At 33.1% G+C, this 16,048-nt stretch overlaps 1 protein-coding gene across 1 annotated transcript in view; it reads right to left on the bottom strand.

Annotated features, from left to right (window-relative positions):
- Positions 1–463: 463 nt before the first annotated feature.
- The window catches only part of LOC117173020, a 28,642-nt gene continuing 13,057 nt past the window's right edge, over positions 464–16,048 (bottom strand). The window contains exons 2-3 of the mRNA XM_033361371.1: positions 13,799–13,918; positions 464–1,009 (exon numbers count right to left, since the gene is read on the bottom strand). Of these exons, the coding sequence (XP_033217262.1) occupies positions 681–1,009; positions 13,799–13,856 (387 nt within the window). The 5' untranslated portion in view covers positions 13,857–13,918 and the 3' untranslated portion in view covers positions 464–680. The remainder of the gene's footprint in view (positions 1,010–13,798; positions 13,919–16,048) is intronic.

Raw genomic sequence — 16,048 nt, 5'->3', positions numbered from 1 at the left:
TATTACTTACTAATTTTCTCAAGTTAATTTAATATTAATTTTTATATTATTTCTTTATATTGAATATTCAATATTATATTTCATATATTTATTTTTATTTACTTCTTATTTATTATTTTCCAGTTCTTTATTTGATAACTTCATCTATATCATCCATAATTAAGATTATTTTAATCACTTATGAATATTGATGTGTTTCTTGTGCAAATTTCCCGCGCGGAATTTGCAATTCAAGATGGCCAACCTCCCCCCTGTAACTTCTGATCAATCCCCACGCCATAGTTGGGGAGCATGTGGCGACTCCCCTCATATTCCTATGTCCATGGTGCCAAGCCTACGCTCAACTGCTGCAGGGTAGGTGACGCTGCTGTTGCGCCAAAATTCTTTCCGTGTAACCAGTAATCCATGTGACTAATAAATCAATATATCCTATTTTATAACTATATAATAATACTCAAACTAGAAACTAATATTAATCAACTAAGATTTTATTAACATATGGATTTAAAAAATAGTTTTAATATATATTTCAGGTCTATAAATGATCGAAATTACTTTCGATTAATATTATGTATGCATTTTTTCATGTATTTTCTCACAGTCTGAAAAAAGGAAATATTAGTTTCTTCTTTAGCGAAGGTGTGTGTCGACATTAAAAAGGTGCAATGCAGTCGTAAATGTCAATTGTTTTTTTTGGGAAGTTCTTTGTCAAAATCAAGTTTATATAAGTTTGTGTCATTTTTATTCCACGGATAAGTTTTGGTGTCATCGACCTTAACTTGTTGGCCTTTAGCTATTAATTTACGCACCCATGTTTTTTCATTATCTATTTCTAACGCGCAAACCATTGTACGCTTAGCATCGTGTATTAGCCCGTAAGTTATTTGATTGTGCCCATCAATTATCACTATATCTTTTCTATTCTTTGTACTGTAAAAGATGCCCAGGTTATCTGGAAGAGTTTTATCGTCATCCACAAGAATATCTGTATTGTACTGCGAACTTAATTCTGAAAAAAGAAATAGAACTAGATTAATTTTAATACTTGAAATACGAGATCGGGCATCACAGTCTTTTCCCTATTCCCCTGCGAATCCCTTTTTTTAAATAAACTAAAATTGAAAATACAATATTTGAATTATGTGCGCAGCAGACCATAAAGTTCCAATAGGCGGCGGTGAAAGCTGTCCACTAGGATTGTCCAAAAAATGTTTTTCTCGAATTTTTATGGGAACACGCCAGAAATTCCCAGATAACAATTGGTGTACAGGATGCGCGCACTGTGTAGGCATGTGCGCGGATTAATCCTCACGATGTGCATTCCGACCTGCACTCAGATGTGCCATCAATGGAGGCGCATATGCGATGAACGCCATGTGAGATACATGCGTGCATGCATGAAGCAAACACTCGGTGCGCGTGGGTTGACTATTCTGAAATTATTTATTTATAACAAATTACGTAAACAAAAAGGTTGAATTAAATAAATGTATAGGAATTAATTAACAAAATACTCTATGATAATATACAATGACTTAGACCGACCGCAAAACTCTTAATAATATACAGTGGGTTTACTAGGTATTCGCAAACCATTTTTGATGACTAATTAAGTTCTCTTAATTTTAATTCTGCCAGGGCTAAAAGTTGTCTCTTTAACGGGTTGAGTGTGCTCGAAATTCTGTATAAAGTGAGCGCAGGACGAAGCCGCCGGATTAATAGTTTTCTACAGTCAAGAACCGACATGCACCGACGCGTTACAATGTTTCAAAAGGCTCTGGGACTGCACTTTCAGGCATAGGGTTCCGTTCCATGAGTTCAGACTTGGTAAACTACGGGGGTAATAAATGGCGAAATTCAGCGCCATCTGCGATGGACAGGGGAACTAAAGAAGCATGCATGTGTTGGTCGCTATATATGTGCATGCTCTTTCCTTAGATGTGTTGACTAGTAAACACTCAAAGGCGACAGCACCGGACAACACGTGGAAGTAACAAGTGACACCAATTTTCCGCGCACGCGCTTTTTACACCAATTTGCGCCATCTGCGATGGGCAGGAGAACTAATGTGACTCCCCTCGCAACCAAGTTCTAAAAATTCGCCATTTTCCCTTATTGAGTTGACCGAGCCTGCATGGGTTTAATATCAGCAGAAAACGCAAAACACGAAGCAGAAAATCGTAAGTGAAAGAGACATAAAATATGAATTCTCTATCTCTTTCACATCTATGATATTTAGCTTTGCTATTCTGTTGAACTACACCTACAGGACGGCACCCTTATTGAAAAGGCAATTTATAGCTTTTATAAGCATTAAATAATAAATTTGGTTAATTTCAATATTGAAGATTTTGTGCATCCACTGAGTACTCATGTTGCGCGCATGTATGCGCCGCAAAACTTCGTCACAGGGTGATTGTAAACATGATCACATTGTGCCACGCCTTGTGCACAACATGTGAGCGAACATGGTAAATTTTGGTATGAATGTCATGCGCGCATAAATTGTTATCTGGGTTTAATCGACTCGACAAAAAAATAAATGCATTTTTTTATTCAAAAAAAAAAAAAAAATTTAGAGGTGCCACAAGCCCCATGAAAACACGTATTTCCATAAGATAAAAAGACGTTTTTGTCAATCTTATTCAGAATCATCAATATTATTTCCATAGAGTTGCAACTCAGAATTTATTATTATGTTTAGCACTTTTCTCATAAAATGGAGTTAGAAGGACGCGGTTTTTTCAAAAATTTCCACCTTTCCAATTTTCAATTAGAAGGAAGTGACAGTTTATCAATGTTAACAAAAATGATTGTTTAAACAGTTTGTTATTATTGTTAGTGATATTCTCCCAGAAATATGCATTTTGTCCGAATTTTCTGGCTTTCTCTCAAATTGTCAATTAGAGTGACGTAATAATCAATCCAAATTTATAAAAATAATTGTTTAAACAAATTATAATTGTTTTTGACTAACTTCATCTATATCAATACCTGATGTTGCGTTTTTTTCCGGAAATTTTTACCTTTCTGTCCTTTTTTCACTTACTGAGGTAATAATTAATGAAAGTTAACAAAAAAGTTGTTTAAACCATTTAATAGGTGTTTCGGTTAACAATAAGTTAGTGTGTAAGCCGAAAATGCATGATTTGAACTTCGGTTTTCTCAGGTTTTCTGCTGCACGATGGCTGCCGATCTGAAAGCTTCGGAAAACTTCGGTGGTCTTCTATTTATAGCTCGATCCCCATTTGAAGGAAATTGAAGAAATTGCCGATTTTGAGGTTTCGCGTGATTCTTCACTTCATGCAGGAGTCGATTTTGAGGCTATGTTTTTCAGGTGTATATAATATGGATATTATTACTATTATCTAAATTATTGATGGTAATATTATAATTATAAAATATTATATTTACAAAATATTATATTAATATTAATGACTAGTTGACTATCTTTTAATAGAAATAGTTCAAATTTCAACTAAAACAATTAATTTTCTGCAAAAACATAAATTTTGTATAAAACATATAAATTTAAACAAAAATTTGTTGAAATTGTTTTCAACAAAATAGTTACATTTTTATCCAAAAGGCTGAATAGTATACTAAAAAAGGTATAGTTGAAATTCTTTGATAATGCTTTAAATTATTGAAATTATTTGAAAATTCATTAGAATTTTTTAAAACATCCTAAAATAATGAAAATCCTTTAAAATCATTTTAAAAACCTTGACACCTTTTGAAGATTTTTAAAGTACTTTGGAGTTTTTTTAAACAACCCTGATATAGTTGTTAAAATTCTTTGAAATTCCTTTAAATTATAAAAATGAATTGAAAATTCATTGAAATCTTTTTAACAGACCTCAAATATACCCTAAAATATCTAAAATCTTTTACAATCTCATACTACATTATTGAAATCAATTGAACCTTCCTTGCAGTCTATTAAAATATCCTAAAATATATTAAATCTTTACAAATCTCATATTAAATTACTGTAATCAATTGAAAAATCCTTGGAACATTTTAAAATACTCTCAAATATTGCAATACCTTCAAAATATTTTGAGATACCTTGACATTTTTTGAAAAGATTTTTTAAGTACTTCTTTATAATTCTTTGAAATTCCTTAAAATTATAAAAATAATACGAAAATTCCTTGAGATCTTTTAAAATACCCCCAAATATTTAAAATCCTTAAAAATCTGTTAAAATCTCTTGAAATTTTTTAAAGCTCTTTAAAGTTCCTGAAAAGTTTAAAAATACCTTGAAATATTTCAAATCCTTTGAAATCTCATATTAAATTAATGTAATTAATTGAAAATTTCTTAGAACCTTTCAAAATACCCTCAAGTATTTCGAAACATTCAAAATCTTTTGAAACACCTTGACACCTTTTAGAGATTTCTAGAGTACTTTGGAATTTTTAAAAATAACTCTGCTAAAATTGTTAAAATTCTTAAAAATTCCTTTGAATTATAAAAAAATAAAAAATTCATTGACATCTTTTAAAACATCCTTAAATATTTAAAATACTTAAAAATCTTTTAAAATCTCTTGAAATTTGCAAAAGCTTTATATTGAAATTCAGAAAATAGAAAAATTCCAAAACGTTAAATATTGAAATGTTTGTAGATTAGAGTTTTGAAAATGGAATCAATAAAAATTCAAAACTTTCGAAATTTTATTTTCAAAAATTTTCTGCTATGAAATATGAATAATTTTCAACTCGATGGGATTCAAGTCTTCAAAATTATAATTGTTAACTTAAAAGTTTATTTACAGAAAATTGGTAATCATAAATAAATTGAAAGCGTTCAAAATTTAAAAGTATGTTTAAAAAGAAATGATTTAATTTTATAATTACATACAAATATGGTTTTAAAAATAGTTAAAGTTAGCTCGAGTAATTTCTATTAACACTTTAATTAAATAGTTTAACTAATCTACAAACATTAAAATTCTTAATTAAATTTCGAAAACTTTAAATTTTTATTGATTCTATTTTCAAAACTGTAATCGAAAAACAGTTCAATATTATTTCAATAATATAATACAAGGAATTTTCAATTCATTTTTATAATTTACAGGATTTGCAAAGAATTAAAAAAATTCCTAGAAGGGTTATTTTTTAAAATTACAAAGTAATTTAAAAACCCTAAAAAAATTTCTACGTATTTCAAAAGATTTTGAAGTATTTAAAAAATTTGAGAGTATTTTAAAGAGTCCAAGGAATTTTCATTGATTACAGTAATTTAACATGATATTTTGTATTTATTTTTTTATATTTATATTTATTTTCGATTTCTTTTTATAATTTAAAGAGATTTTAAAGAACTTTAACAATTTTAGCAGAGTTATTTAAAAAAATTCCAAAGTACTTTAGAAATCTTTAAGAGGTGCCAAGGTGTTTCAAAAGATTTTAAAGGTTTCGGAATACTTAAGAGTATTTAAAAAGGTTCCAAGGAATTTAAAATTGATAGCAGTAATATAATATGAGATTTTAGAGTATTTGAAATATTTCAAGGTATTTTGGAAATTTTAAGGAATTTTAAAGAACTTTTAAAAATTTCCTGAGATTTCAACAAATTTTTAAGGATTTTAAATATTTGAGGATGTTTTAAAAGATGTCAAGGAATTTTCATCTTATTTTTATAATTTTTAGGAATTTTAAAGAATTTTAAAGAATCAGTTTAAAAATAAGTTAAAAAATTGAATTTTCAATTCTTTTCTATAATTAAAAATTTTTGAAAAGAATTTTAACAATTATAGCAGGGTTGTTTATAAAACTGCAAAGTACCTTAGAAATCTTTAGAAGATGTCAAGGTCTTTAAAAAAATTTTCAAGGATTTTCAATATTTTAGGATTATTTTAAACATTTCAAGGAATTTTCAATAAATTTCAATAATTGAAAGCAATTTCAAAGAATTTTAACTATTTTTTCAACTTTCCTGGTTGAAAATGGAACTGCTTTGTTAAAAATTTAGTTTACTTTTAGGTTTATCACTTTAGTTGAAAATTTTTTTTCTGAAAATTCAACTATTTTGTAGAAATTTTGTTTTGTTTTCGTTTAGGAATTAATTTCTTTTAACTACAAGAAAATTAACAACTTTTTGAATTTTCTTAAAAAGTCAAAAATTCCCCCTGAATTCGAAAAACAGATTTTTACGAATGTGTACGTCTGTCTTTTTGTAAGCACGATAACTTTTGAACAAAATTATTGTATTATTTGGTCTTTGGCACACTATTTTAGCATCCTAAGCTAAATGCTAAGTTCGTTAGTTAGACATTTTAAATAAAAATACTAAAAGTGAGCTCATTTTTAGAATTTTTTAGTACACAGTTTTCCATGATTAAAAAATTCTCTGTACAGTTGTTCATAGTACTTGAAAAGAAAAATGTTACTTTCCGATAGCCCTATAAGATTATCATATCCAATTTTTGAATTTTTTTGAAAAATTCAAATTTTGACCGCACAAAATTTAATTAAATATAAAAAATTTCATTTTGTTTGAATTATAAAAGAACACATTGAAAATACTAAAATTAAATTTTTGCACGGTACGACACAAGCTAAGCAAAAATAAAATGAAAACATTTTTTCATCGAAAGTAGAGAGAACAAATTTTTAATAATGGTTCTTTTTACATTCTCTTCAGAGAAGGTATTAGAAATGTGTCAATTTTGACAAAAAATTCAAAAGGTGAGCGCATTCTGAATATTTTTGAGACCACTTTCCTCAAAATTCAAGAATTCTCCATACGGTTATTCAAGTCGAACAATTTATCCGAATGACTTTTTTCATAAAATTAAAAATTATTAGTTATAGCATTGACAAAATTAAAAAAACACGAAAATGAATCTTTTAAGCCAAATAACGGAAGATATGAAAAAATGGCAAGAGAAGAAAAATGTTTAATTTCTAAATGCCCTAGAAGATTATTATAACAACTTTTTGAATTTTCTTGATAAACCGACAATTCAAATTTTGACAACATACAAAATACAACATACAAAATTTCACAGTATTTCAAAGATTCTCAAATGTATACATGCATTTTTAAAACAAAAAGAATACATATATACATAATTATATATATATATATATTGTAATGAAGTTTTTGAGATTAACTCGGAAAAAGGAGGAAAACTTCCCAGCCGGACCGAAAGAACCGAATGGAGCCTCCAAAAGGTACCCTTAAAGACCCCATTGGGGTCTTTATGGGTACTTTGCAGAGGCTTCATTCAACCAGGCACGGCTAAAGTCACGCGCGCGTGTCAAAATTAACATTCTCAAGCCGATTCCAACTAATGCAACTATAGGCTAGTTGGGTGTTAGTTTATTTTTGTTAAGTTAATACAAATTACATAAGGCGGAGTAGAGCGCTAATATTAATGAAACGACGCCCGAAAATTAAGCAAATTACCAACTGAGTTCACTCTTCGGCCATTTCTATAATACACGATGGTACAAGCCAGGTAGGAACTGCCCGACAGTTGTAAACACGGAGCAGAACTCACCATAGACGTTCACCAGAATCGATAGGTGGAAGGGCCGAATACGGATGGGACTCGGCATCAAGTTCGCGTCGAATCCTAGAGGCAGCACCAACCGGTCACCGGACTGGATGGACCACCGCAGCATACAGATCCACTCCTGCAACACCACGTGAACGAGCGACCACGCGCTGGCACGAGAGGGGAGGCCAGTAGCCATATTAAAAAAGAGTACGCATAGCAAATAGCAACCCCAGTAGTCCGTAGGCCAGAACCAATCGGCTGGATGAATTTTACCGCGGAAGGCGCGCATTGGCGGAAGACCCCATTGGAGCTCGCCCGTTAAGGCTAACCAATCAACGGATGCCTCACAGGAAGTTGGCAAAGTCCGACGGAAAATAGCAGCAAGACAACGGAAACGAGCAGCGAACTTCAGAGTCGGCTTGAGAACCGAAAACGACGCTGGACCCAACAGTCTTGGCAGAAAAAATGCAAGGAAGCAAGGTTATGGACGCAAAAGACTTGTCGGCGGCAGCCAGGTGGCTTCAAAATAAGTGGCTGTTTTTTCGCCATTTTCAGTGCCGTTTCCACCTCGACTTCGGTCTGCGTTAAACAAAATAATTGTCACGAGTGTTTCGCCGGTATCTCCGGCGAGTTTCTCACACAGTGCGCGGGTTCCCGAAATCGGTTCACTCTCCGCGTCTCTCTGCGTTACAGAAGGTTCTTGAACGTTTAGAAACGAATTTTCTCTCTCGCCCGCGAGAACTAGCCCCCTCCTTTTTGTGTCTCATGTTAAATTAGAGCTAGCGTTCCTGCTAGGTGACGCCAGGACATTGTGGTTAAGGTTCCAATAGGGAGGACCCTATCTGGCGCCAAATAAAAATTAAAAGGAACTTAGAGGGTTGTTCGTGAGTCAGACTTGTGTGACCCAAGAAATCGGTCCATTCAGGCGTGAATTGCAGGTAAGTAGCAGCCGTCTTGTGGCTAGGTTTCCCACCTGGGACACACGAAATTTGGATATGAGCAGAAAAACTAACTACAATATATAAAACTGAATGTGCCACACTTAACTGCCTATAGCCCGAACAAAACTTTCTTTATGAAGTAAATCGAGTTCACGGGTCGCACTGTTTCAATCCTAGCTCTTTACGTACGCACGAGAGGGGGACATATAAAAACGGGGTCGTGGAAGCAAGAGAGAATTTTATCTAAGCACTATCTCCCGGATCTCTGAACCAAAATAACAAAAGGCGATTAACAAATTAGACTCTATTTATTCAGCACTTGGCTCGTATTTTCACCTCATATTTAGAGTCGGAAGAGCTAATTCCGGAGAGGTTGGTGGAAGGGCGCACAATACTTCTACCGAAAATAGGAAATTTAGCTGATCCGAAGAATTACAGGTCAATCACTTGTCTAAACACACTATATAAGATATTTCGAGCTATACTAAATGATAGGATTGTTCAGGCAATTGAACCTGTGTGGCAAGAAATGTATGAATAACGCGGGTCAAATAAAGGCGCAGCAGGATGTCGGGAGAATCAGCTCATAGATAGATGTGTCTATAAAGATGCAGCATACTACCAGCGTGACCTGTCAATGGCCTGAATTGATTACGGGAAAGCTTTCAATTCCACCTCCTATAGAGTTATCATCTGTCTTTTGGAAAGCTTAAAGTTTCATCCGCAAATCGTGAGGTGCCTAGAGAGATTGATGCCGCTTTGGAAAAGCAGATTTATCATCTCATCTGGAAAAAATCGTGTGGCAATTAACAAGGTCACCTTTCAGAGAGGTGTCTTACAGGGCGACACCATGAGCCCACTCCTTTTTTGCCTCAAATTATTGCCACTATCTCTAGCACATCGCCAATCCGACGAGCACTTTTGCAGCAAACCTGCAGATCGAAAGTACAAGGTCACTCATGTGTTTTACATAGACGATTTTAAGATCTATGCTAAAAACAAAGAGCAACTACATCTAGCTGTAGGGATTTTTGAACGATATATTAAGGAAATAGGAATGAAATTTGGGTTACACAAATGTGCCAAGGTTTATTTGAAGTGAAGAAAACTTAATAACATCTCTGAAGACCCTGAGCTCGTTGATCGAAGCGCTATACGACACCTTTGCGCTGGAGAGATGTATACATACATCGGCGTGCCACAGAGCCACATTCAGGATGTGACATCTATAAAGGATACTCTCCAAAGCAGATGCAAACATCTCATCCGGCAGATTTGGCCTTCCAAACTGTCAGCGAGGAACAAGCTATCTGCAACGAACGTGCTTGCTGTCCCGGTAGTTCTTCATTCCTTTGGAGTAGCTCCATGGACACATCAACAAAATCATTCTTATTAAGTCTTCTGTTCTGCGATTCTACATCTCACGCCGTCAAGGCGGTCGCGGAATATTAAATTTGAAATTTCTTTACAACAGGATTATTCTGGGTATAGCACATAGAGTCGCAAATGGAAGAGACCTTTTTCTTAAAATGGTCAGGAAGCATGAAGAAGTCGGCAAAGAAGCGTTTCTGTACAAAGCAGCTGAGGAGGCTGCTGAAAAACTCGGACTTAATTTCAGTATTAGGGGTGAGCAAAATGCAAAAAATCTTATCCATCTCGAGTACTCACTCCTGAAAGCCCGGATTAAGAAAGCACAAGAGAAAAACTTCCGTAACCAGCTCCTCGATAAGAGGATGCACGGCATCTTCGACACAAATGTGGAGGATCAGTCAATGTCGAGTGAGCTAACGTTTGTTTTCCCTAAATCACACGGATTGAAGTCTGTCACGGAGGGTTTCATTTTGGCATGTCAAGACAGGGTCATTTCCACCTTAACATACTGTCACCACATTTTGAGCTTATACATTCCCGATGATAGCTGCAGGGCGTGCCATGCACACTTCAAGCGTTTAACACAAAAAATATCTAGTTGTCCAACACATTCGGGAGCAACCTACATCCAAAGGCACAATGCGGCACTAAGAGTGCTTTATTACCATCTCTGTCATTCTTACAGCATTAACCTTAACATCGCTCTTCCAAATGCTCCTAGGAAAATAGAGTCAATTGTCGAGAAAAAAAGTACCGCATATACTGGAACTTTATATTCTCGACAATTGTTTCTGTTGCACACTCGAGGCCTAACGTGGTTCTTCTTGACTTCGAGAAGAGAACCATGTTCGTTATCGCATTCCCGGCACCAGCTGACAAAAACATCATACCTAAGGAGAATGAAAAGAAAGAGAGGTATAGAGACCTTATGAGGGATTTGCGACGATTGTATACGGAATATTCTGTTAAACTATTCGTCCTTATCATCGGCGCTTTTGGAGGTGCAAAGCTTTCACTGATTAGTAGCCTAAAAAGTATTCCTGCGTGTGAAAAATATGCTAAAACACTTGCGGGAAAAATGCAGAAGCCGGTCGTCCTTGGGTCGGACCTTGTCCTCAGGGTGCATGAGACTTTTGCCGCATCATCGTATTTATTCTGTTACAGACTGTAGCCATCTATCTCACGGTCGTCAGACATGGTTATAGCTGAAATTTTACCGCGATTTCGCTGAGATTGGTTAAAAACGGTAAGGCTACCAAATACAGGTATGAGTAAAGTTTAAATCATAAAAATAACATTGGAAATGAGCAAATTTAGTTTATGGAAAAACGACAAAAGTTGAAATAAAACGTTTAATAACAACATTTTTTTTCAGAATGCACATTTTTTCAAACGGAACATGAAATTTCGTCTAGTCTAATACCAATGCAAGTAACGAATTATAATAATATACGAGTACATTTATGGGAATGATATAAAGTTTCAGGGATACACTCGAGTGCGAAGCACGATATACGTCATGAGAATGTGTTCATTAAAGCTGAAGGAGCTTTAGCAAAAGCGTATTCACAATCACCAAATTACTGTTGTTGATGCTTTCACCTTTAGTTTTAAAAAGTTTACCCTCAAAGTTCGAGCGGGTAGCGTAAGGTAAATACATTATCGAGCTCGAAGCATAAGATAAATATATTATCGAGCCCGAAACGCGAGAACCGACAGTCGCGCGCTTACACTTGTGATCGAAGCGAGCAAATATAATTTTTAATTTTTATTTGGCGCGCCAATAGCGACTAATGAGGGCCGCTGCGCCAGTCAAGCGCAGTAGCTCAACATGCCAAAGTTGGGATCACTGCTTTCAAGTCTAGGGTGAAATTCCATGCAAGCAAAACGTAAAATGAACAGCCAATTACAGAAAACCTCTAGATTTCGATCTTCTCAAACGTGTTCTTTCATTGGCTGTCATTGGCTCCATTTCTCTAACGAATGAACACGTGAGCCAACGAACGAATGATAAATGTGTACTTACTGTTGTGATTCGTAGGCGAAGAAAAAAGCTAAGAAAATTTTTTTTATCAATTTTGTACTCAAATGTACTAAGAAAAAGTACAATGTCGAGTGTACTGAAAATTCGAGAGGCGTACTTACGTACTCACCAGCCGGAAATAGTACGCAAAAAGTACAATTGTAGTCAAAAAGGCAACACTGATCGGACTATCCCTTATTCCGATTGATGCAGCACGGACTTTCAGAGAAAAATTTCTAGTCTTACGAAGAAGTGAGAATTGGACTCGATGAATAGTTGGCCTCAAAAAATGAACAGTTCCTTTGGGAAGGAATCCATGATTTGGCAGAAAGATGAGGAAAAGCTGTACAAAACGACAGCCAACACTTTGATTATTAAGGTAATTCTTATTGTTATGTAAAGAAACTGCCAAATTCTGCGGCAAAATGGACATTATTAACCGAAACACCTATTAATATTATTTTTAACTGTCTTTTCTTAGATAAGTCTTAGAAATTTGCGGTTTTTTCTAAAATATTTAACTTTGCTTCGCCTTTATATTTATGAAGAAATAATAAGTCTACTACAACAAAAATGATTTTTCAACTAATATTGTTGTTATAAGTGAATTATTTTCGCTCTTTTCCCAATGTATAAAAAAATTAATTTAAAGAAAAAAAGCAATCTTACATATGAGGCAAAAACCAAGAATAGAATAGTTAGGAATAGGTGGAAGGACTAGGTCTTAAAATGACTTGTAAAAGTTTTGTTTCGGATGACAACTAGCATTTTATTGCAAAGTGTCAAAGAAAAACCTTAAATTACAAATATTCTAATATGAGCCCCCCCCCCCCATCCGGCCCTTGAGAAAACAGAAAGAGATTGTTCAAAATGTAGTTTTCTCAAATGTTTATTTAATAATTGTTAATAACTAAGCAGAAGAAGCAAAGTTAAAGATTTTATGAAAAAACCACAACATTTTAGCACTTGAAAATTTGACTAAAAGTGAATTTTTTAACCTGCATTTCGTAGAATTTCCCTGAGAGAATATTATTTAAAATAATAATATATTGTTTAAAAAATTACTCTTGTTAGCATTGGTGAATTGTCACTTCCCTCTAATTGAAAATTGGACAAGTGGAAATTTTTTGAAAAACCGCGTCTTTCTAACTCCATTCTATAAGAAAATTGCTAAAAACAATAATAAATTACTTAAACAATATAAGTGAACATCTAAGTATCGGTATCAAAGGGTATTTGATGTACCAGAAACAGTTTGCATTGAAAAAAACAGCAAAAAAGTCATAATTAGTGCTAAAAACTCTTATGGTATCCATATTTGAAAAGTGATATTTTATTCGTATTCTATGGCTAATCGTGAACAGAAATGTTGAGTTTCAGCTTCATTGAAATAATATTAATTATTCTGGATCAGATTGACAAAAACGTCTGTTTTTCTTATGAGAAATATGTGTTAAACTCCATAGAGCATGCGGCCACTCTAAATATAATATTTTTCCGAAAAAAATGAATTTACTTTCGTGTGGACTCGAACAAATTTCTGGGGTTTTCGCAACTAATAGTATCATCAATTAATTGGAATTGTTAAATTTTGTAACAAAAAAAAATTTTTTTGTGAAAAAATAGTTAATTTTTTTTACCAAAGATATCAATTTTAAACTACAAACATAAATTTTTATGTAAAAAAATTCTTCAACCAAAGAAAAATTAATTGTCAAGAAAGTAATTGAACTTTCAACAACAAAATATAACTGTGAAACAAAACACGTGATATTTGATATTTAAACCCGAGAATATTTCAATTTTAAATAGAAAGCAGTTAAATTAAAGCAAAAACGTAAATTTTTAACAAAAAATTTAAATTTAAACAAAATTAAATTTTTTTAACAAAATACACTTAGATTAGAATATAATTATTATGGATAGGTATATCATTATATTTACCAATGAAACTAAAGAAAATTGCTAGAGTGAGGAGAGGAGCACCAACATTGATCTTCATTTTCGTTAAGTCGAGGATCCTGATTAATGGAGATTGCTGAATTTCGTATAATGAAATAAAACCTTTCTGCAAGAAAAATAAAAACAAAATCAAATAAAAATATTAAAAACAAAAAATTGCATTCCTACCAACACAATGAAAATTATGTAAAAAAAGGAGAAAAAGAGCCTCTTTCAATTCAGAAAAAAACTTAAAAGTAAAGTTTATCATTTTTCCAATTCTTAAAAATTTTTAAAAGCAAAATTTAATTGTTTCGAGCTAACTAAAAATCGTAAAAAATCAAAATTCCTGACTATAAAACATTGTGGGGTGAAATTTATAAAATTTAGAACTATTTTGAAAGCTATCAAGATATGAAGAAAAAATTCTAAGATTCGTTGAAAATTTTCTAGGATTTTTTATTTTGAAAAATCAATATTAGGACAATATTGAAATTTACCGATTATAAAATTTCCGAATAATAAGATCAATTCCAAAGAAAATTTAAGAAAAATGCAATTTCCATATAAGAAAATTCCCTGACAATAAAATGCCTGTATAGTAAAGTTTTCCGAATGATAAAATTAAGGCAAAGAATTTTTTGCATATGCAATTTTATTATTATGACAAAATTTTACTTTGTCAAAAATAATTTAAGATAACGAATAGAAAATTGTCTTCTTCTTTTGTACGGAAAATTTGTCTGGCAATTTATATGTATTAAAATAGCTTACTAGAACCCAAATTTGGTTTAAAATTGTACTATTTCGCTATTCGTTTAACTGAAAATTAAGCTATTACATGTTTTACTGCAAATTTATCAGTTTTAATTAAAAATTATCTATTTCATTCCAAATTAGTCTTTTCTTGGTGAAAAATTAATTTTCAGTGGTTGAGAATTTACTTATGTAATTTAAAATTAAAATATTTGCTGAAAATTACCGCCCTGAAGTTGGCCCCCCCGAAGTTCACATTTTCAAAAATTTTCTTCTTGCATACGTTTGAACGTCGTTTGTACTGTTTGTACATTTATTATTTTCGTTTGTACCCTCCCGGTTACGAAATCAGGGGCGAAATTTATTTTGGGGGGCTAACTTCACGCATACCCCGAAATTTAAATTACCAAGAGGGTACAAATGGAAATATTAAATGTACAAAAAGTACAAACGACATAGAAAGGTATGCAAAGAGAAAATTCGAGAAAATTGAATTTCGGGGGGATAACACATTTTTATTTTCTCGTAGCCGGGCAACAAAGAGAGTACAAACGGAAATATTAAAATTACAAACGGTACTAACGAGGTAAGAACGTATGCAAAAAGAAAATTTGAGAAATTTTAATTTCGGGGGGATAGCACGACATTTTTATTTTTCCGTAGCCGGAAAACCAAAAGGGTACAAACGAAAATATTGAATATACAAACGGTACAAACGTATGCAAAAAGAAAATTTAAGAAATTTCAATTTTGGGGAGTGGCACAAAATTTTGATTTCCGCGTAGCAGGACCACAAAGAGGGTAAAAAACGGAAATATTAAAAATACAAACGGTACTAACGACCCAGTGGGCACATAATTTAGCAACGTCTTAACAACATCGTTACGACATCTTTACGACAACTTTACGACATCCTATGTCCATACCGGTTCGGTGTCTTAACGATATGGTAAAGACATCGTCAGATCATAGACTTATTTACGATATCGTAAAGACACCTTAACGACATGGACATAGGATGTCGTAAAGTTGTCGTAAAGATGTCGTAACGATGTCGTTAAGACGTCGCTAAATTATGTGCCCACTGGGGACGTACGAACGTACCCTAGTAGCAACGTCTGACTTGTATGACAGAGGCCAGAGTCTGGCCCAGCGTCCAGTCCCTCTAGTGGACCAGACTGGCGGGAGAAATGATCAGAGCAGAAGAAAAACAGAATCTGGTGAATAAAGGAACCAAAATTCTGGTATTTAGTTTAAACACAAGTAATTAATGTAGAAATTAATTAATGAATATTATTCCACGTTTCGTATCATATTTCAAAAAAACATACAAATATTGTTGACAGAAAATTCAGTTTTTAAGCCGTTTCGGTGTCTTTACGACATGGAAATAGGATGTCGTAAAGTTGTCGTAACGATGTCGTAAAAACGTCGCTAAATTATGTGCCCACAGGGTATATTTCATTCCTTTCTGGTAGAATATACTGCAGAGACGCC

The sequence above is a fragment of the Belonocnema kinseyi genome, chromosome 5, assembly GCF_010883055.1.
Source record: "Belonocnema kinseyi isolate 2016_QV_RU_SX_M_011 chromosome 5, B_treatae_v1, whole genome shotgun sequence".
NCBI classification, from domain to species: Eukaryota; Metazoa; Arthropoda; class Insecta; order Hymenoptera; family Cynipidae; genus Belonocnema; species Belonocnema kinseyi.
Note: the sequence above shows the minus strand (reverse complement) of the source record. Positions and strands in the feature narration are given on the sequence as shown.